Source organism: Anarhichas minor, unplaced genomic scaffold (genome assembly GCF_050575085.1).
Source record: "Anarhichas minor isolate MPS153535 unplaced genomic scaffold, ASM5057508v1 ptg000018l, whole genome shotgun sequence".
Taxonomy (NCBI): Eukaryota; Metazoa; Chordata; class Actinopteri; order Perciformes; family Anarhichadidae; genus Anarhichas; species Anarhichas minor.
Window position 1 is genome coordinate 3387501 of NW_027466464.1, and position 22362 is coordinate 3409862.

The 22362-nt window shown below is 42.2% G+C and overlaps 1 protein-coding gene and 1 long non-coding RNA gene across 9 annotated transcripts in view; one reads left to right on the top strand and one right to left on the bottom strand.

Moving 5' to 3' along the window:
- LOC142952508 (uncharacterized) overlaps window positions 1-16679 on the bottom strand; it is a 26952-nt gene extending 10273 nt beyond the window's left edge. Inside the window, exons 1-2 of one of the 3 annotated variants that reach the window (XR_012954665.1) lie at window positions 4904-16678; window positions 228-4773 (exon numbers count right to left, since the gene is read on the bottom strand). This is a non-coding gene — a long non-coding RNA (uncharacterized LOC142952508). Of the gene's footprint in view, window positions 1-227 lie in introns of all 3 variants that reach the window. The other 2 variants (XR_012954666.1, XR_012954664.1) reach the window with 2 other exon arrangements.
- The window catches only part of runx1 (RUNX family transcription factor 1), a 53296-nt gene continuing 39380 nt past the window's right edge, over window positions 8447-22362 (top strand). For 2 of the 6 annotated variants that reach the window (XM_076094259.1, XM_076094266.1), the window contains exons 1-3: window positions 8447-8866; window positions 11507-11612; window positions 19819-19942. Coding sequence is in view for 3 of the 6 variants with exons in the window: in XM_076094256.1 (XP_075950371.1) it covers window positions 11399-11612 (214 nt within the window). In the remaining 3 variants the exon portion in view is untranslated. Of the gene's footprint in view, window positions 8867-9421; window positions 11613-19818; window positions 19943-22362 lie in introns of those variants that run through there. The other 4 variants (XM_076094258.1, XM_076094263.1, XM_076094256.1 and 1 more) reach the window with 3 other exon arrangements.

Here is a 22362-nt window from a genome sequence, read left to right on the forward strand (position 1 = left end):
TAACAACCACACTATACAGTCAGTGTGGCATCCATGTGTTGCTTTTAAATTCACTAATAATGTCATAAACACCAAACACACACTTTAAGAGTGCAGTCATTATAAACCTGGTCGTTACATCGTAAGCATTCGCACACACACACACACACACACACACACACCCACGTGTGTCGTCAAAGCTGCATAGCCTTTAGTATTAGTAATCATGTGATAAATGTCAAACATACAACGTGTTGTAATCCTCAGCGGGTCATCAGCGGTGTTAGGCCTCGTTACTGGAGGAGGGCCACATGCCCCCCCCCCCTCTGAACCATGTATCCATCATGCTGCTGGTTCCTCGGGGGGCTGTTGATTAGTCAGAGGATACAAAGAGGAAATGTGTCCCTTTGTTGAACAAACAGGCAACGATGAAGCTGGAGTTCAGCAAACGTACTTCACGTTGGTAAATCATGTTGCTAAACTTTTATTTTCACGGTACAATATACAATATTTAGATCATTAATATCTCATCAAACAACTATCATCTATGTGAAGACAGAGAGGAGTACTGTCTACCTGAGCAGAGAATAAATTCTCTCTGAGTCAGCCGTTGAGCAGCAAGAAATAGAAATGCTCCCAATCTCCTATTTAGCACCTTTAAATGATGTAAACGTAGAGGTTCATCTGCAGTAAAGACCTGATGATGGATTTGTTCCTCTACTCATCTCCACTCTCACTTTAAACCAAGTTACTGTGAACTTTGCAGACTGAAACTTTTACTCAAAAGTACTTTGGCAGAAAACAAACCGAAAAGCTCTTCTCCAAAAAGACCAAACAAACAAATAAACAAAACCTTAAACACACACACACACGCACATTAATACGCTCCTGAAGACCACATGGGACCAATTATCACATTTGCCATGCTCTGTTTGCCAACCTCCGATCTCTACACTGACAGAGAGAGAGAGAGAAACAGTCATCCCCTCATTAGCCTTAGAGGGTATAATGCTTCTGTGTGTGTGTGTGTGACTGTGTGTGTGTGTGTGTGTGTGTGTGTGTGTGTGTGTGAAAGTGTGTGTGTGTGTGTGTGTGTGTGAGTGGGGGTGGGGTTAATAAAACTATATGTCTTGAATCGTATATTGTGTCCATAGACTTGACAGTTACACTGACCATGGTGGTGACCAGTAAGGCGCTGTTTGTCCAGCACACGTCTCCGTATAGATGACTTTATAACATGAATGTATTCCTAATGTTTGCCTCCTGATCATCATTCTGTCTGTATATATTTTTTTTTAGTTTTTAGATATAGTTATGTTTTAGTTATTGTGGATTTTTACTTTTTTACTTAGTTAGTATTCTTACTGTTTATTACTTATTCATAATACTTGTTTTGACCTTGTTTTTTTTACTATGTATCTTGTGTCCACTATGCTGCTGTAATCCTGTAAATGTCCCCACTGCGGGACTACTAAAGGATTATTTTATCTTATCTTATCTTATTGTGACGAAAGATAAAGTAGTATCCGCCATGATAACTTTCCAGAGTTCCTGCCTGTTGAGTGTTTTGGCTTGTGAGGAGCCGTTAAACATATTAATCTAACTGGACGTCCTGGATCCTATTTCATTGTCTCAACAGTAACAACCCCCACCAACCTAGCTCCCTGCACAGAGCTCGAGTCATGTTTTTCTGCAGAATGAGTACCTTTACTTTTGAAACTATAAAGAGCAGAGCTTCTCCTCACTGCAGGGCAAGAAGAAGCTCTGCAAAATGAAAGTTCTTCGTGGTAGCTTTAAGTAGGATTTTGAATACAGATGAATTAAAACAATTATATCAACCAATTAAAATGTTTTGATCTGCTTAAGTCTTGAATAATATTGAGTAGACTGAATAATTACATAAAATATGAGCTTCTGAAGCATCATGTCCATATTGTGTATGTTCATGTGCAGCTGACACACTGAACAAGAGGACAGACACAACAATCTGTCTGTGGAATGACAGCACCAGGTGTCTGTGACTCAGTGTGTGTGTGTGTGTGTGTGAGTGATGGAATATATTCCAACATCTCACTGCTCCACTTGAATGTATGTGTTTGTGTGTAAATAATGGGAGACTGTGTGTGTGTGTTCAGGAGGAGGTGTTTTACTGGAAGAATCCCCCTTCTGCTGCTGACTCATCAAAATGGAGGCGATGGAATCTCCTTCACATCTCTCTGTGAGACACACACACATATTCGCACTAGTCCTCTGTGTGTCTTCTCATGATGAGACTTCTCTTCATATCTTTCTTTTGAACTTAAATAGGTCTCTGATTATCTGTTTACCTGTTTTAACACACACACACACACACACACACACACACACACACATACACACAGATCTCTACAATTATGTTTGTCCCAAAGGTGGAACAAAAGAGGTCTTACTGGTCCTTCAAGGGCAGACGATGCCTCATCATTGACATCTGTTACACTGAGACACACACACACACACAGAATGTCCAACAGGACGGTTAAATGATCGCTCACCCATGACATCATCAAAGCTCTATGGAACAGTCCAGTTCATCCAGTCAATGTGTGTGTGTGTGTGTGTGTGTCCTAGTAAGTGATCTGACCCCCTGTGCTGTTACAGACAGTCAGCCCTAGTTAACACACACCAGGTTCATAGTGACAGTAGGTTCACAGTAGTGCTGGGCTGGATGACCAAAAATTAGTATTACGGTATTTTTTAAGATTCTGGCGGTTTCACGGTATTTTTTTTTTTCTTGACTGTGTTTTTATATATGTTTATAGTGGCTTACTCTACTGTCAGAAGTACATATAATATAAACACATGTTAATGTCATCATGTATAAAGGCTTTGCTTACTATAGGGTGTGCTCGTTTGTTCGTATAATGTTGGGATAGCAGTTTGGCTGAAGTATTGTCGCCCCGGTAAGACGTACCTTGAATCAAGTGTTTTAATCATTGCTCTGAGGTTGTCTTTCTCGACTGTCTGTAGCGGGACCATGTAATTGCATAGCTGGATCGTTATTGCGTTCGTAATGTAGCTCCACCGCTTGCTTTTCTTATCATATGCTGCCTCGAGCAAATGCCTCTTCAAGCGATGTCTGACCCTTCGGCTTCACTCGCGCTAATGTTACTGGTTGACGGCCTCGAATCCGACGGCACAGCTCCTCTCTTGGGCACAGACTCTATCGGTGCATCTCCGGTCTGTCTTTGTTCATCCTGCATCGCTCTGTTCTGTTCTTTAATGTAACGTTACTGTAGCGACGGAGCCTCTCCCAGCTGTTAGCAGACTGTTGTGCTAGCGGGCTAGCTAGTGAGCTGTACCCAGCATGCCGTTTGGCGGTGTAATTTTATAAATGTACAATTATTAGTGTTACAAATTGTTTATTTGTCACAAACTGTTGTGTCGTGGTGTTTGCCCTGTTAAAGAGCGTTAGTTGTGGGTTATTAATTGTTGTTATATAGTTATAACCATGACTAGAGGTCCCTCTCAATACACGTAAGACAACAAGCTCCGACTGTTGCCTTCATAGCAACGAACAATATATTCTGCTGCCTGTTGAAGAGCGACAGCAGTTGTTTCGGCTGTGAAAAATTCATATCATACAGGAAATTAAAACTGGTATACCAGCAACCGGTATACCGCCCAGCACTAGTTCACAGTGACACCAGGTTCACACAGACACCAGGTTCATAGTGACAACTGGTTCACACTGACACCAGGTTCACACAGACACCAGGTTCACAGTGACACCAGTTGAAGGCAAATCACTGTCAAAATCCGAGAGCGCAAATGAGAACCACGCGCACGCAAATCAAACAGCCGCGCGCGTATTTTACTTTGACGAGTGCTTTTACATCACTCCGCAAGCTAAATTACCTCTCGCGGGAGCAAAAGTCGCTCGCGAAACTTTAACCTGCGTGCTGGCGAGTCTTTTACCTGCTCGCTCGCGAGTAGTTTTTCTTTTTGACAGTAAGTGGGCGGGCCCAGTCTCCATTGTATCTCTACATCTAATTGGTTACGATCCTTGTCTTTGGATAGACCGGATAGCACAGCGACACCAGGTTCACACAGACACCAGGTTCACACTGGACGCTGAAGCACCACAAAGCACATTTCTCTGTGCTGGTCAACAATTCTGCTCCTCTTGCTGTTTTCTATAGAGCTAATCTAGTCCTTCTGTCTGTCTGCCTGTGTGAGTGTGTGTGTTTGTCTGTGTGTGTGTGTGTGTGTGTGTCTGTGTGTGTGTGTGTGTGTGTGTGTGCGTGTGTGTCTGCTGGTTGCTCTGATTGGACCCAACAGACAAATACATGAAATAAGTCATGCGGTAAGTAATTTAAAAACCACAATCACAAACAGCAGAGACACGAGGCTACTTCTAATAAGTATAGTGGATGGATTTTAAAATTTGATCATCAGGGGAGTTGAAACTCCAGGAGAACAGCAGGAAGACGAGGGAGGGAAGTCAATCAGAATCGCTTTATTCAGCTCCCTCTTGAGGTCCTGAGTTATGGAAGCGGAAGGACTCCACAGCGTCGACGGGGGAGTCACACAGGGTTATAGAGGCAGGTGGGGCTGCGTTCTTCCAGAAATCCACAACCATCTCCACTGTCTTTAGAGCGTTGGACTCTAGGTTGTTCAGACTGCACCAGGTCACCAGATGGTGTTAAAGGCATAGCTGAAGTCCACAAACATGATCCTGAGGTTCTTGAGGAGTCCAGATGCTGCAGGATGAAGTGGAGGGCCATGTTGACTGCGACGTCAACAGACCTATTGGCCCTGTAGGCGATAATAGGAAAGAGTAAAAGAAAACTTCCAGGACAACTAGATGTGACTGAGTCTGTGTTACAATATCACCATTTTAATAATCCAGTATTTGCACAAACTTTTCAGAAACAGAACGACTAACCTGGCTCCGCTGTTCTCTTCTTCTTGGCTTTCCTCCACTGATATGTGAATGCTTGCTTACGCGCAAGATCAGCGTGATCTCACAGGAATACTTAAAATGACCACGACATCGTAACAGCCTGCTATGTGGTGATGGCACGGAATGTGTTACGGCCTTTAAAATTCTCACCTGCAAATATTTTGCATCACAATTATTCATACCGGGTACATGTCTTGGTGGTGGGAGGAAACCCGTCTCAGTGAGTCTGGTATGATGACTCAACGTCTGGCCAGTCTGTAATTCAGTCCACTCCGTAGATGAATAGAATACAGTTCTTTTTTTTTGTTTGTTGATAAATTCAAAGGCCACTTCAACCGTTGTATTTTAGCAGCTGGTAAGAACACACACAGCGACGCGCCCACACACACACACACACACACATGTGAGCAGGGTCTAGACATGATGGGGTTTGATGTCGTGGGAGCTCTGTGGGATGCAGAGGAGGAGGACAAGGAGGGGGAGTTGGAGAAAAGGAGGAGATGAAGGAAGGGGGGATGGAAACAAGTGCAATAAAGAGAAGGAGAAAAAGAAGATGCACTGTTGAACGATAATACAACTTACAACATGCACACGCCTGCAAAAAACAACCTCAGCAGGTGATCGTGATCTCAAGATGGAAATATATTAACCAGAGACATTCATTGTGCTAATGCGCTGCTTTCCTTTTCCTATGGAGAGAGTGAAGGTGCGGTGTCTCCTTGGACGTTGCACGCTGCTCTGTTTGAACTGCCAACCCTGATGTGACCTAAAAGTGAGCTGTGACAGACCAAAGCTCTAACCTCTTCAGTTGAAGCCAAACCTGGTGTGTTTGCCAGGTTAGTTTGGTTCATTTGCGCTGCTGTGGAAGCTGTCAGTCATACTCTGGTGGACCAACTATACCCAGACTGTCTAAAAACAAGGGTCTCCTTCCAAGTGGTGCTGTTTGGGTTTTATGATAGCACATATGTGATTTTAAAGCTAAGCTAATAAATCCATCTAATGATTGTAAAGTGTCAAGGAAGCAATCTAATAATTGATCTGTATAATATGCCTATTTGAGCTTGACAATGAATTTGATGGATTAACTATAATTAACTGGATCAGACCACAAGAGAATAATTTGCTAGCTCGTACAACTCGTGGTCCCTTTGCCTCACTCAGTGCCGCTAAGAGACTAGTCCTTTTCAGTAACTAGTGAAGCATGGTGGAATTAGCAAGGTAGCTAGCTAACTAGCCATGAGTAAAATGTAAACCACTCAGCACTTCATTAACACACTCTTGTCACAGTAAAGGAAAGCACAATGCTATTACCAGTTGAGTGATCTTTTTTCTGCTAATTTTCTGTATGCTAACCAGTGTAGCATGACAGCATGGTGAAAATAGCAAGCCGCTAAATGAGTACAATTTTAAACTTTGCTTGATACACATGCTATTATCACATCGCGGAAAGCACATCACAACTGTAGAGGCAACTTTTGAGTCGTACAAGGATCCAACTGTATGGCCAATGATCGAACAACATTTCCACCTTGAGTTTTTTCAATTTCTGGACCATTTTGCCTTTGTGAACGCAAACGGGACCAATCAGCAGTAAACACAAAGTAGAGTTGAGGCTGATGGGAATGGCATTGAAAGTATTGGACAAATTTAGACCTGATGAAAAGTCAGAGGATCACCATCTAAAATATTAAATAATAATAATCTGTTTACAGTATCGTGATGTCTTTCTCTCTTCCTCACAATGATAGCTGATTCAGCCTCCTGTGTCGCTGTCTGACCCAGCCTGACCCAGGAAGTTGCAGCTGGAGGTCATGTTGTGTCTGGGAGGGGTCAGGGGTCAGCGGAGGAGCAGCCTCCCACTGAGTTCTCCCAGGACTTGAAGTAGGACATCCATTGGCCTGTTTCCCAACACAGTCCTCAAATACCCTATGTCCTGAAAGATTTCGGTTTCAGCTCCACTTTAGGACATGTGATCTTATACCAACAGTACCTGAACAGGTTGCCTTGACAGAAACCTAAACCTGATGAGGTGGAGCAACAGCGTGTGTGTGTGCGTGTGTGTGTGCGTATGTGTGTGTGTGCGTGTGTGCGTGTGTGTGTGTATGTTGAGGTGGCAGTGGTCGAGTTAGGGAGGGGTAGAAGTGTGTCAGTGCAGGTGTTGGGGTGTAAAGAGGCGTGGATTTAAGGGTCAGGTTGCCTTTGGTCGTGTGTATGTTTTCACTCTGTTAACCCTCGATTATAGGTAATTCACCAGCAGGTGCTAAAACCTGGATGACACACATACACATTCATATACCAACACGTTCTCTTCAACTTCGGCAGCTTGGTCAATGGCCCTACGCTTCAAACTATGACGCTCTAGGTTCCCTTCGAGCGATAGTTTTGCACCTGCAGGTTTCCGCCTGTCACATGCATACACAGTCCTTTCAAAATAAACTTCTGTGTTTACAGGAAACAACTTGGTAAGTTGTAACTTCATCAGTTTCAGGAGAAGATTGTGGTTTGGGTTAGAATAAGTACATTTGTGATATAGTTCAGTATGTCACCTATGTGATGCAAGTTATTTAACGAGTCAACGCTGGCTTTTGGTTTCACACTGGACACAAACACGGGTCTTCTGGGTGAAAGTCCTGTGTTTTTATTTTATCCAAACCTAAATAAATGCTGGGCTTGTTGACCCGTCCACCCTGGGCCCCTGGTAAGCCTGTTCAATAATCCATCCTCGCCCATGAGGGGTGACTCAGCGGTCGTCCACTAATCGGGCGATTGGTAGTTTGATTCCCGTCTCCTCAAGTCGAAGAGTCCTTTGGCAAGATACTGATCCCCTAATGGCTCCTAAAGGCTGACATCGGTGTGAATGAGCATTGGTTGACATCCTGATGAGCAGGTTGGCACCTTTGTCATCAGAGGTGTCATCATACTGTTAACATGTAGTGTACAGCGCTTTGATTGGTCGAAAGACTATAGGCGCTATCTTCATTTACCTTGCTGCATGTTTGGAATATGCAGGAGAGACTTCAGGCTTCTATCTGCACTCATCACTCTAGAAACTTGATGAAACTTAAGGACAGTGACTCCAGCTGTCTTTGAAATATTTCTAATCAAAGTAACTTGGATCCACTGAATACACTATACAACTGTTTTCACAGGTATAGAGTAGGAGGTGAGTTTGAGGTGGAGTAAACTCAATTGACTGTGTCACATAAACTCAGTGGATATCGGAATATTGTGAGTACCATGCACCCCGTATCAAGCATGATCAAAGTTCTACTTGTAATATTTCACTAATAATCTCAGCGATGGACTTCTCTCCTCAACTAACCATCACACACACACTCGTGGTCAAGGCGGTCTAAGAGTCTGACCTGCAATGAGGCTTGGTGAAGTAAAGGTGACTCGCTCCCTCTGTCAAACCCCCTGCTACACACACAAAACCACAAACGCACATAAGAGCGCTCAAAGACACACACCGCAACGCCCTCTCCCTCCATTTCTCTAGCTCTAACCACAGCTACTTCCTCGGTGAAACTGTTGGCTGAGGGGGGCAGGTGGTTAGTTTGATTACACACACACATGCTGACTCCAAAGCCACAATGCCAGATTAATAGAAGAGTAAGTCAATCTCTCCTGGGTGACGCTCAATGTCGAAGAGAGAGTCAATTCCGAAGACCAAAAGTTATCAACAAGGGGATTCGGAGAACCACATACCAAAACCAGAGAGAGAGACAGAGAGGGATAAAGGAAGATGTGCACGGCGACAGAGAGAAAGAGCGGAAGCAGAAAAGAGCTGTAAGCAAGTCAAGAGAGAGAAAGAGACCACAAGTAGATGTAGAAAGACGCAGAGAGTTTGGTGGATTATTCTACATCTAAGTCACTGGTCGACTGGAAAAACCCCAAGGAGCTTTTTCTACCACCTCTGCCCAGGACCGGGACACCTCTGCTAGGGTAAGAGTACCACAACCACAGCCTCTTCACCTGCTATGTTGTTCAATGATGCTTCTTTTAATGCTGTATTATACACAAATAGAATATATAGTTTATCAACTTTAATAGGTCTTTCTGCTTGAATCACAAGTTTTACACTAAAAAAGGAAAGGGGCTTCAGGGGAAAAGCCAACTGCGTTCAGTTCTACAGCACATGATTCCCTAACATGGTGCTGAGGTTACAGGACACCTCGTCGCTGTGAGTTTGACAGTTTGATCACGCCCCTCATCACTTTGTGGGTAGCAGAGGGAGTGACCAGTGCTCAAATCACAGATGGAGCTATAGAGCGGTTAACAACGCCGGCCCCTCTGCTGGTTAACTGCCTCTTGGAATTGAGGCGATGCATCAAACGAGTGTCGGCCCACAAGATATGGCATCAATCAATTTACCAGTACAGATAATGTCAGTCAGCACCAAAGATGTATGCTGTATGTGCTCTCACTGCAGAAAAAATATAGAAAAAGTAAAATTTCTTCATTGTTGTTATTATATATATGTACTGGTATCAACGTAATCTCACAGAAATACCGTCAATGACCATGACCTCTTAACATTGCATGCATTACATGGGGTGACGCAAAATGTGTTCAAATGACATGTCGCCTCCACAGAAACAACTTATTGTTAGATTACTTATTCTAAAATAATAATGTTGACTCTCACTTCACATTGACACAGGTCTCCTGGATGAAAGTCCTGTGTTTGACCCATCTGTCCACCCCGATCTCCGTCCTACATTGACTTTCATCAAAACATGTTACGGTTGTAACTGTGAATTTGTGTGACCAAATCATCAAAGGATCCTAATTGACAAACTTTAACTTTAAAACCAAGCCGGCATGACACAAATTGTTTTCACCAGACAAAGTGAAAGGCCATGGTTACTTGTGTGCTGGTTTGAACATGCTAAAATGTCCCTGTGGTCCGGTTTACATGCATAGAGCTTTAAAGATCTGCATATGTGAACATAAAACTGCAATATGCAGACAAAACATGGACCATGCACAAAGCTAACCACTGCTCTGCAGCGTCATTCAAATGAGAATTGTACACCTGTTTATGTGTTTGCCTTTTCACCGTTGTCCATTTTGACTCTGATGAAGACATGTTTTCATCTTCACCCTACCTCTGAGCAACATTTTAAACTAATGCACTGACCCAATACAGCAACATGTCCTCTTGTTGCATAGACATGATTTCATTGAGCAAAAAGTGCTGCTAATAACCTTCTGGTAGTCTAACCTTGTTCCAGACTCTCATTGGGCCGCGTCCTTTCTCAACTGTGTCCGGTTCAAATAGGTTTTGTTGCTGTTGTGTTCTTTGGCTGCTGTTTCTGCTATTTGAAGACACTGTCGACCAATCAGAGCTCATTGTAGGAAGAGAATGGTGACATCCTTGTCACACTGTGCCTTCCAATACCCAAACCACCATATTATTTAGTATGAAGAAAATGAGTATGTACCAGTACACAGTGTCAAATACAGTATCCCAAATATACCATGATGTTTTACTACATCCGCTCACATTTTGCAGAATAGAAGCCAGCATGCTTTTCTGCTTATTCTGACCCACAATGTGCAAAAGAGTGCCATGTTCTGAGGAAGTAGTATGTCCCAATGGAAATCCTCCTGCATGCAACATTGTGCACTTTGTAAGTTCAGCTGCAGTATGTACTCAAAGTAAAAAGAAAAAGTAAGTGATTTGGAACGCAGCCACAGATTGTCCTTCTGTCCCTCTGTCCTCTCCAGCCATGCTTTGCCTCCTTTGTCCTTTACCTGACTGCCCCACTCATCTACCCACCTGTTCCCACTTCTGTCATCAGCCCTGCAGTCACCTGAACTTCCCCTCCCACCTGCTCACCTGTCCCCACTCTCCTCACCAGTCCTCCAGATATTGAACCAGCTCATTCTCTTTCACCCATTGTCGGTTTTTCCTGGTTGCTTTGTTGCTTTGTGAATGTTGACCTGGATCTGGACCTACCTGCATGTTACCTGTACCTGGCTGTAAGGTATTTCATCAATAATTCATGGAAGTCATGCTGATGCCTCCTCAGTCCTTATTTGGCTCCTATTCTCGTCCTACATCAGATACCGAGCTACATCCACTAAATGTGGCGCCCCGTACATTCCTGTGAGAGTTGCTCAGTGGTGCATGAAGCCAAAAAAGTTTGACTTCCAATTACAATGATCATTGTGGCAATTATTTAATGATATTCCTCAAGTGTCAGAAATGATGATTGCCAAGGATGCTGGGTAAAACTACAGAAACAAAATCCTTGGAATGAATGCAATGCATGACACCAAATGGTCTTTCTCATTCACTTGTTAACTACTCACATTCAAATCACAGGTCACTCTAAAGCAGCACCATTTCCCTGTTTGCTGAGAGCAGTGAGCAGCTAGGAGAATTTTTACTATTTAACAACCTATAAACTGACTTCAGGTCAGGAAACTTTCAAATCCTCTGAGAGAATACACAGGAAATGACCTCATATGTGGTTTGTGGTTCAGAGGTTGTCGTTGATGTTTCAGCTTGTTGGAGTATCTCCTCTTGACCTTTCATCGTATGTGTGTTTGTGTAAATGTTGTATTCGTACACAGATTTTAAAAAGGGTGGAGAGGAAGAAACATCTAAAGAATAATCATTTCATGGCCTCCAACAGTATCTTTGAGTCTCTGTCATCCTACCAGTCAGCTTTCAGACGAGGTAAGTGTATTGTTCCTTCTATGTTTCATGTGCACCTGCTGTTTGGCTGCTCTGTTGGGTGTTTCTCCTGGTTTTCATGGGTTGATAAAGTTTGAAGTATTTCACGTGTATTTCATGTTAAATGTTGAACTTATTTGATTGTTTGATTGTTGAAGTTTCTGCGTGAATTATTTTCTTGAATGTTTCTCACGTGGGTTAACATCTGAGCCTGTTTCCACGCGGCCATTCAGCAGATACAGCTTCATGTTAAAACGGCACTTTGATATAAAGTTAGCTGTGAACAGCGAGCTGGTGGGTGTTATAAGATGCTACAAAACATGTAATAAAACCTCAGATTTGTTATATTATGTGTCAGGCTTTTATTGTGGAAGGTAAAAACTGAAGGAGTGGATCTGCGTTTGGTTGAAAGGAGAAAATGAATCGCATGAAAAAAAGCCCCTCAATTGTTTCCAGGGTGGCGGCACGTAGTCTTCAGAGGTCGTTGTCATTTCCCGTGTTTCTGTGAGATCACGCTGGTGAAGGTGAAGCTGCTCTGTACAGCTACATTCTTGTACCCGCTGCAGGAAGCTACAAGTCGTCTCTCTGGTGCAGTAGCAACAGTGCATTTGGAGGTTGAGGTTTCTTGCCAACATGAGAGAATATCCTGAAGCAGCAAGTTCCAGGTCTCACGCCTGCCTCTGTGAGCCTGCAGCCTACCCGCTAACAGGGAGGATGACAGTAGGGAGGAGAGGGAGGAATGTAGCACACATTCCCTCCTGCTGCATCAACCAGCAGCTGTGTGAATGACTCTACATGTCTGCTTCATTTTCCCAGCACTGGCTGTCCCTATATGACTCAACAATGAGATCATAATCAGCATATGAAGCTTTTTGCCTCCTTTAGCTCATTGTTTTAGTGTTCAGGCCTGCACACTCTGTTCTCCTCCACCTGGTCTCCAGCAGCAGCCATAGTGGAACATTTAGCAGCTAAAGCTGACTCCAAATGAATGCTTATGTTTCCTCCTGCAAAATACGAAACCATAACTTGGACACTAGACAATAACTGCTTTCATTTTTACAGTAAAGCTTAACATTAAGCACATGAGAAGAAGTGGATGTATCTCCAGACTGATACAATCACTATTGAGGCCTTCACTTCATTCAATATCATTACCATAGTGGTTGATATAGTCTGATTAAAGAATCCCCATATTGTTTGTCTCCAGCAGTGGTTGTCTTTGGTGCGGAAACTGCCAAGAACACTTTGTGAGTGTGTGTGTTTCCTGTTGATTAACCCTCATCCTACCAACGTATGCAACACATGAGCATTACTGACTCCAGAACACGCTGTAGGAAACAACCAGCACAGCAAAACGTTTCATTGTTATTAAAATTCATCTGCATATTCTGTCAAATTAAAACAGACGGATCACAAGAGGAATGTGTGTCTGCTGCATCTGTCTGACTCCTTCACCCCCTTGATAGTGTCATACTTTAAATGATGTCCCATGACAAACATGAACTCAATAAGTAGATCCATCTATTAAAACAAACGGAGTAATTGGGTGCTTTTGACTGGGGTCCCCCAGGAGCCTTATCTTTGATCACGTGAGGACTCACAGGATCGCCTGTCTCAGGAAAATCCATCTAGTCAGGCTTCAAGTAATGTGTTTGTGTTTCGTAAGAGCTCGGACCAATTGGTCCTTCTCATTTCTCAATTTTGTGCCACCTCGTTTCCTCACTCCATGATCCTACAAGAAGATTCCAGCACTCCAAGACATCTGCTGCTGTGTTTGTGTTTTGTTGAAGGATGTTGTATTTTCACACCAAGACCTTGAGTGGGCCAGATGTATTAACTGATTGTTTTGATGACATGGAGGTGTTTCTCTGGGGACGGCAATGTTGATGGGCCATCGGCTGGTCCAGACATGATCATCAGAGGATGAATGAAAGTAACATCATCTGCTCGATGGATCGGCACATTGTGTTTTAAACTTTGAGGCAATGCCCTGACTTTTCATCTCTCACCATTGATATTCCCTTCAGCCCCAGCATGGTAGCATCATCGTTGTGATGAAATGCTTTAAAGCTGCATTCTCTCTAGTGTCCACCACGGGGCGACTCCTCTGGTTGTATAGCAGTCTATGAGAAAATGACTCTACTTCTCTCTTGATTTATTACCTCAGTAAACATTGTAAACATGAGTTTATGATCTCAATCTCTAGTTTAAAATCTTCTTTAACACCTGATACAAACATGATTAGATCATGTGGAGTACGGCACATCTGTTAGTGTTTGGGGACAAGAAGGTGGTTCCTTGTTTTTTAGCTATTGTTAAGGTTAGGGGAATGAAAGTAAATGCAATGTACTCTGAAGTGACGAAAACAAGTTCAAAGACATGAGATCTGTGTGCTGTGGTTACATGGTTGGAATGGCGTCTGTGCCTCATCTACAGTTTGACACCGGATGCTTATATACAACAGTTTTGTTTTCCTCCGTCAGTCACTGTGATCTGCCCAATACAACCACATTAGTGCGACAGATTGTGTGGGTTTGTGATCTGACCTCAGGCCTGCTGAATCCTAGCGTAATGAAGGAAAACAGTTCATCCTCACTGCAGTTTGTGTAACTCATTTAGCTGATCAAACCACAGCATGTTTCATTTTAACCAGTATGAGCTGATCAAATCACATGTGGTTAACCCATCAGTGGTTAACAATCAAGGTGACTCTCATCTGATTGGTTTCCACCTCCTGCCATCCTATTGGGTGTTGGTGAGTGGCGATGTCATCGCTTAACTCTCCTCCAATCTTCACTTCTATAACATCAAATCTATGTTGCTGCTTTATCTCCGTAAACACAGATACGTCTGTTGATCTAACTTGGGAACAATTCTACCACACACACTGCTGCTTTTTCCCTTCAGTGTGTGTGTGTGTGTGTGTGCAGTTACTGTAGCTGTTCCCTTGTTGAGATGATCTGCTCTGACTTATCTGAGCTCGTTCATCTGAGGCAGAGAGCACAACACGAGACAGTTTACTGTTAGCTTTCAACGGATGTTTGCATTTACTCCAAATGGTACTGACTGTTCCAAGTTAACATGAATTATGTTTAAGCATAATAAATGGTGCCTTTAATGACGCGAAACCCAATTCAAGCATTTTAAATGGCAGACAAGTCATAGTGTATTCTTACCTCCAGCCGTCTGCATGTCCAGCTGTATGAAAATATGTCTTGGGAATAGAAATGAGAGATGCATAATAACAAAAAGACATAATCACTTAATCACGTTCATATGTGCAAAACTAGCTGTGAAATGGGGTTAAAGGGTAACTTCAGTCTTTTCTAACCAGGACCCTGTGTTCCCTTGTGATTGTGTCTAAGTGACTAATGGGGACAACAAGTTCAGAAGCTGGTCCAGTATTGAGGGAGAACGCTGCAGACTGCAGCCGCTAAACAAGCTGCTCCATGAAACCCTTTGGAGGGAGTTCTGATTCTAGTGCTCAGAGACATTCCTTTTCTTTTCTTGTATGACGGTGGAAAGTCTCCTGAATGTCACGAGTACCTGCTGTCCTGTGAGCGGAAGTCTTGAAGTCGTTGTGGTTTTCACACTTCATGACTGAGTGGCGTCTTTTATCGGGGAGCTCCATAGAACGGTGAGCGAGTGGAAAATCAGGGCTAAAGTTGTGTCGTGTGAACTAAGCATGAGATGAATAAGAACATAAGTTGTAGGAGATGTGCGAGCAGCCTGAAACAAGATCTACACTTGATTATTGCTGTCTGGACCAAACCTGAAGGCCAATTTTCTCAACATTACAAAACATTATTAATTTTACATCAAAGTTCACTTATTAAGAGTACCAATGGCCATTTTAAAGGTATGGACTTAAATATACAAGTAAATGAACATCATCCTTAAAAACTGTGTGATTCGTCCGACATCTTTTCAGAAACTCTAAAGGCTAAAGATGAGATGTATTTCATACAGTGGTGGGCCGTCAGGGCCAGCTAAGCCTTCTCTGCTGGCCTAAACAGAATCACAAAGTTATAGCTATTTTATCATTTAATAATTTTTCACAAATACACTACATGTATTCTAATTATTTTTCCCATTATCTTATTTTCTCATTGCATAGCTACTGTGTTCCTCAGTTGCTCTGCTTCCAGTGCAGCTTGTTTTAAGTAGAGCTTTTATCCAATCAGATTCCACCTCTGTGTCTCTAGGTAAGAAGAGAGGCCCGAGGCCATCTAGGTAGACTTTGCAGATTAAAGAGAGCTCTGGACTGAACCTAAACAAATCTCTGTGCAGATAAGAACGTTATATAGTTTGTAAATATTTAAGATGAAGTCTAATAGAAAAAGTACAATTTACAAAAAAATGAATTGATTGTGGTACGAATTGAAATGATATCTGTTATTGGTGAAATGTAATAATATTCCTGTAATCTGTCACTTTTGAAGAACATCTGTTTCTCGTGTCTTCATTAACTTCATGTATTCATCAGGAGTCCCCTTGTCGTTTCCTTTCCTTCATCCCTCCTTCCCCGCTGCATATATCTCAGATGTTTGGCTGAAAACGAGAGCTGCTCCACGTTGTTTCCGTGCATTTCCATCGTCGGCGTGTTGGATTTGCATTGTTCCCTTCCCTCTGTTTATACGTTTTAAACTGCTTCCCAGCGTGTTTTGATGCTTTTCTGAAGTCCTTTTCTTTAATTTACGCCTCTCGTCACGTCAGAACCCATCATGTTGCATGCTCCATCAGCCTCTTTCCACTACATTGTTCACCTCTCGTTGCCGGCTGTATGCGCCTGTCCAGAGCTGATTCTGGTTATCTGGAGTCTCCACCTGCTGAGTGTGTGTCACAGAGAGTGTCACAACCAGAGTGTGTTATCAGGAGACGGCAACGCGGAACAGAGGAAACTCCACAGGTCTGCTTCAGGCTGATTCTAAAGGAGCCGATACTGACTCTGAGTGCAGCCCCATTCAGACGTACGCATGTTCACAGCACTTCTATATTCTCACACAACACTAATATATGAGCTTTCTCACATTCATAACTTATCAGCACACTTCAGTGAATAAAGAGTGTTGGGAGGTCACTTCCACAGCAGTACAGTCACATATGTGGCTCAGACTCCAGAGAGATGGATATCATCCAATGATTCATTCATTAGGAGTATCTAATGTCAGAATGATGCAGCCATCACAAGTTCACACGGTGATGTTGCTAAATGTCTTATTTTGTTTTAACAAAATATTATATTTACAACCACAGAAAAAAATCATCAAAAATGTTTATTTTATTATTTTTTAAATTTAAAATTCCCATAAGAACTGAGTGGATATTGAGAATACAATGAATGTGAGACCCAACAAAAATATGCAAACATTCAAATACATATGCATATACACACACACACGTTTGCCCCAAAAAAATTACAAGATATTAAAATAGTAAATAAGGAAATTAGAAAAACAACAATAATAATTATTATTAATAATAATGACTGATAATAATTAATAAAGACACAAAACAATAAAAAACAAAGCAGACACAAAAATAAAAAGTAAAAGCTACATTTAAGTTAAAACATAAAAATAATACCTGTATTAATGTCTGAATTTTAGTTGCAGTATCACTAAGAATACAATTGTGTATTTTCCTTCTGAAATGAATAATACTTAATCATGTCACAACCCCTGAGATTCATTTGTATAAATACTTGTGTAATGCAGGACTTTAATGTTACTGGAGTATTTTAACATTGCTGAATTGGTAAAGTATGTGTATGATTTGTTGTAAATGAGCTAGATCTCTGATGATGCACAGCTAACAGCTACTTGAATCAGTAGTCCTTTATTGTCATCATCATGCTTTGTGTCTGATCGGTTAACTACCACAGACCCTCATGAGAAGCTTTTCCTTCTTTATTCAACAGCGTGTCTTAAACCTGAACGGTCTGTTTCCTGTTCAATGCGTCCATTTGTCTGTGCGACCGCAGAGCCAACAAAACATGCCACTTTAATATGGAATACATAAGTCACTATGGCATGACTAGTCATATGTGTACACATTTATGAATACATTATTATGAAATGTAATATAACAAATCGTATTTTCACAATAAGAGCTAACTTTGATTGACTGGAAGGTGTCAACTGTCATGAAAAGTCATCAGTAAAAATGTCATGAGGCAAACTTTTGTAAAAGGAGCATTTTAAAATGATGAAGTCTATAAGAAAAACCATTTTGTGCTATTGCTTGTCAGTTACATGTTTTCCTTTAAAGAACACACGGCAGTTTGCTCATTCTTGTTTGACTAACAGAGGCTGTTTCACTGTGTCAAAATGTCTGTTGGCCGTGTGTGTGTGTGTGTGTGTGTGTGTGTGTGTGCATGTGTGTGTGTGTGTGTGTGAGAGGGTTAGAGATAGTGAGAAGGAAGCAAGGAGGATGTGTGTGGCAGAGAGACCGTTAGAAAGACAAGGCCTCACATTCAACACACAAACACACACACACACACACCAACAGCAGAGCATTAATGTTGCTGCTAGCTTATAGGGAACATGTACATAGTTTATTTTTACCTTGCAGACATTGATTCTGTTTATACATCATTATGTAATATGATAAAATATTACATATAATACACATAATATACCATTTGAATGTAGAAATGTTTGTAAATGAATAACTAAAACTAGAGAAAGAGAGGATCTGTGTGTGGCATCCAGTTTTGCATTTACAGTATATTAGTTAGCCATGATGGTGAACCGCACACACACACACACACACACACACATGCACACACGCACAAATTTACCAAAGCCATAAACCCAGCCGAGTTTTACAATAAATAACCACAAGAGAGGGCTCACTGGACTTCAACTGTGTGTGTGTGCGTGTGTGTGTGTGTGTGTGTGTGTGTGTGTGTGTGTGTGTGTGCGCGTGTGTGTGTAATAAATGGAAATTGTTGTTTTAGTAGCCTATTAATTAACAGGAACAGGGAAGGAGGAGGAACATGAAGGAGAAAGTGTTTGGTTCTAATAGAGTGTTTTTATATCACAGTGTTGTACTTGTATGCGATTGAATCTTGTTCTCCTGCAGCTCCACCTCTGTGGAGAGAGGCATCATTTTCAGGTTGTCCATCTGTCCGTCCACCCAGAAGGAAAAAAACCATCAGTTGTATGTGACAGGATGGTCTCATCTGAAAGTGTGAATCACCATCACCGTGTTCCACCTTGAACCTCTGTCTTGAACACTCTGACTTTACCTCCACACGGAGGACAAACTACTTCCTGCCTTGGCACTGAACATTAGTATTCACAAATTGTGAGGGTTGTAATCGCTCAATATGAACATAATAATACTTAATCTTCAAAAATGAAATGCTGTAAGAGGGTACTTCTGTCCTGCATTTGATTTACAAATTTCCCCCTGGGGATGAATAAAGTACATATCTATCTATCTATCTATCTATTCCCACACACACATCTGCTTACAAGAGGATGGCACCATGTTGGGAAGTCAGTGAGAAGAGAACGGAAAGAGGGATAGAGTAGATGAGAGAGAGGAAGGATGGACTTATGAGAAATTAGTCGTGTTGTTTTACCAGAAACTCCTCCCTTCAATTCACTGTGTACAACTATTTCTCAACTGGTCAGTGTGTTCACACCGCAGAGCGGAGCGATGTAAAACATGTCGTCAGCTGGTCCAACTGTGTTCACACTAAACATTTTATTACATTCTCACATTCTTCTTTTTCTGTGGTATTAAGAGACGTAGACACCGAGCTGTGATTGGAAAGAAATGTACATTTTCTGGATGTTGAGAGATTATTTGTCTGCACGGCCAGATAAGTTTTATTTTTATTTTGTCCACCCGAGCCTTGAAGTCCCCTAACAATGTCTATGGGAGGCTAGACTAGACCAAACCACCACAGGTGAGGAACCAGTATAGTAAACAATAGAGTGTCAAACTATTATGACACATATTACTTCCATCTAAGGGCTTTAAATCCTCAGGGACCGCCCCTCTGCTGCTGAGTGAGCCACAGCTCTCTACACCTTACCACCGAGTCTGTGCATGTAAGAGTGGCTCTGTTTGTTTTCCTGTGTCTCTTCCTCCACCTTAGCTGCACCCTTAGCCTCCACACATGTGCTGTAGCTTCAATCCATACATTTCATTTGTTGAAATTGCACCACCTTCTTCCATTATCTTCCTTCAACAGAGCACAGTGTAGATCTGGAGGAGCGAGAGGCCGGAATCAAACCCACACTCGTGGTCATATGGCGTGCTCTGTAAGCACTTGGCTACCAAGGCGCTCTACTGATCTGTGGAGAAGGGACGTTGAGGTAGGAGCCCAATCAAAGAGTTTGCTCTTTTAAGTGTAACATGGCCATAAATAGTTGACTTTATTACTTGTAGTGGAGATGAAGGCGTGTAGAGATGCAGGACATTTGTTTTAAATTACAGTTCTCTTTCCGGGGGGAGCCCGTGTGCATGTGTGTGTGTCACTTCCTGCTGTCCAACACAGTCTCTCATCCATTCTTTCTATCTCTCTCTCACCCAACACCCCCCCACCCCTCTCTCTCTCTCTCTCTCTCTCTCTCTCTCTCTCCCTCTCTCTGTGTTTTTGGTCATTTGTCCAGCTGTGATCTCTGGCTCTCATTTTGAAGGCTGGGAATAAGCACAGAATGCTTTCTATGGATCCATCTTCTCCTTATTCGGATTCAACACACACACACACACACACACACACACACACACACACACACACACACACACATGCAGTCTACACACCTACACACACACAGTGGCTCCCATGTGGTGATCTGGCCACACATCACACAGTCGGGCTCTGTTGTTAGATCTGTGCACCTCCCCCTGTAAGAAATGTCAACACTCAGCTGCTGGTTTTATCATGGATTCCCACATCGTCCGGTTCGTTTTATTTTTGGTGAATTTCATTTATTTCAAGGCACGATCAAGAAAATAATGCCATTCTAAATGTATCAGTGATATGATATGGAATGATGCTGATATTATCTCAATAATCATGAATAACATATGCAGTGTTTCTTCATGAAATCTAAATATGTTATCAGACTCCATCATATCATAGGTGGTACATCTGACACATATGTCTAAAGTAAATGCATAAAAAAGGTACATTTGAATTGGTTTATATCTTTCTAATGTCAACAAACCCAAGAAAAAGCCCAAACCCACAAATTGTTAGTCCGTCTGTTAAAAAACTGCCGCCTTCCCTACTTTCCTTCAACCACATTCTTATAATATTGTAAAAGAGGTCTTGAATGAGGTCAAATCTATATCTATAGCTGGAAATCAGTGTTATAACTAGTTTGAGGGAAACGTGTTGGACGAATGCAGTTCTTCTCTCCAGTAGAGCTGCACACACTGAATCTGGAGATCGTGTGCTGGATCAGAAAACAGTATTTGCCCAAGTTACAGTGCATTCTTTTGGCAAGAGCTTAGCTTCACTTTTTACAGCGTCCCCCTCCTCCTGTCCTCCTCCTGTGCTCCTCCGTCAGCTGCAGCAGGAAGACGGAGCTCCAATAAAGATCCCTTAATTTCCTCTCCTCTTTTTCATCCTCCTCCGTCTCCTCCCTCTCTGCTGCCCTCTCTCACTTCCTTCCGACCGCCTGCCTAATCGCTTCAATGCTTTAATATCAGCGTGCTCTGGACAGCGTCTGCCCTGCTGTCTTGTAACATTCGACGGATGCAGTTTCATACATGCTGATATTTCTTAGAGAAGGGTTTTGGACTTTTATTGGCCTCATTCCCAAACCACGATCATTTACTAAATAAAACTCAACCAAGTTTTGTTGCCTGAACAAGTTGTGCACCGTAGGGGTCTGTGATCGCTGGTGTTGCGTTTGTAGGAGAACACACATAAAATAAGAAATAACCTCTCGTAAGATATATATATAGGAAGTGTTTTATGAGGATATGTTGACACAGGTGTTGAGGAACGGCAGCGTACCGTCCTCTTCCTGTTCACTAGTGAAGTTTAAGTTGGCTGAACAGTCTGTGAGATTTCATTGAAGGCCACTGAAATCAATTGTGATCCATCAAGCACCCATAATAGGACTTTTGTGATTGAACAGTGAGCAGTGTTGGGCAGTAACACCTCACTCTTTACACATGTTGGTTTGGCTGCAGAGAGCTGCAGGGATGACGTATTTTTGTAGGTGGTTCCTTCCACTAAAAGCCAATAGTTTTCTTCCATTGGATGTTGGATTACTGCAGAAAATAATCTCCGTGGCAAACAAACATTCATGACATTTACACAATTTGTACATCAAGATAATCTTTAACAAATCAACACCTCGGGACTTCACGTCTCCACCACTAAGCTAAAGGAGGACTAGTGTTAGTGAGGACATTCAGTCGTCTCATCTAGACTCTTTTTTAAGACACGTCAAAGCTTCTAAATTAACCAGAGGAGTATTTACTGACCTATTTTATATTGGAGAACTTAACGTTAAAATCTCTTCAGCTTGTTAATTACAGACCTTATTTCAGACATCTAACCAAAAACACAGTGAAGCAACACTTTGACTTCTAGACGAGGGAACACGACGTGTAAAAACTCATTTCTGGGATTTAGGACTCATTCCTGAAGCTCTCTATTGTAAATATATATAGACCAGAGAGCTTTATTAATTTGATGATTGATGTATTTTGTTTTAATGGGTGGAGGCCTGCAATCTCAACAACCTCTGGCAATGAGGTTGCATGTCGCCTGAGA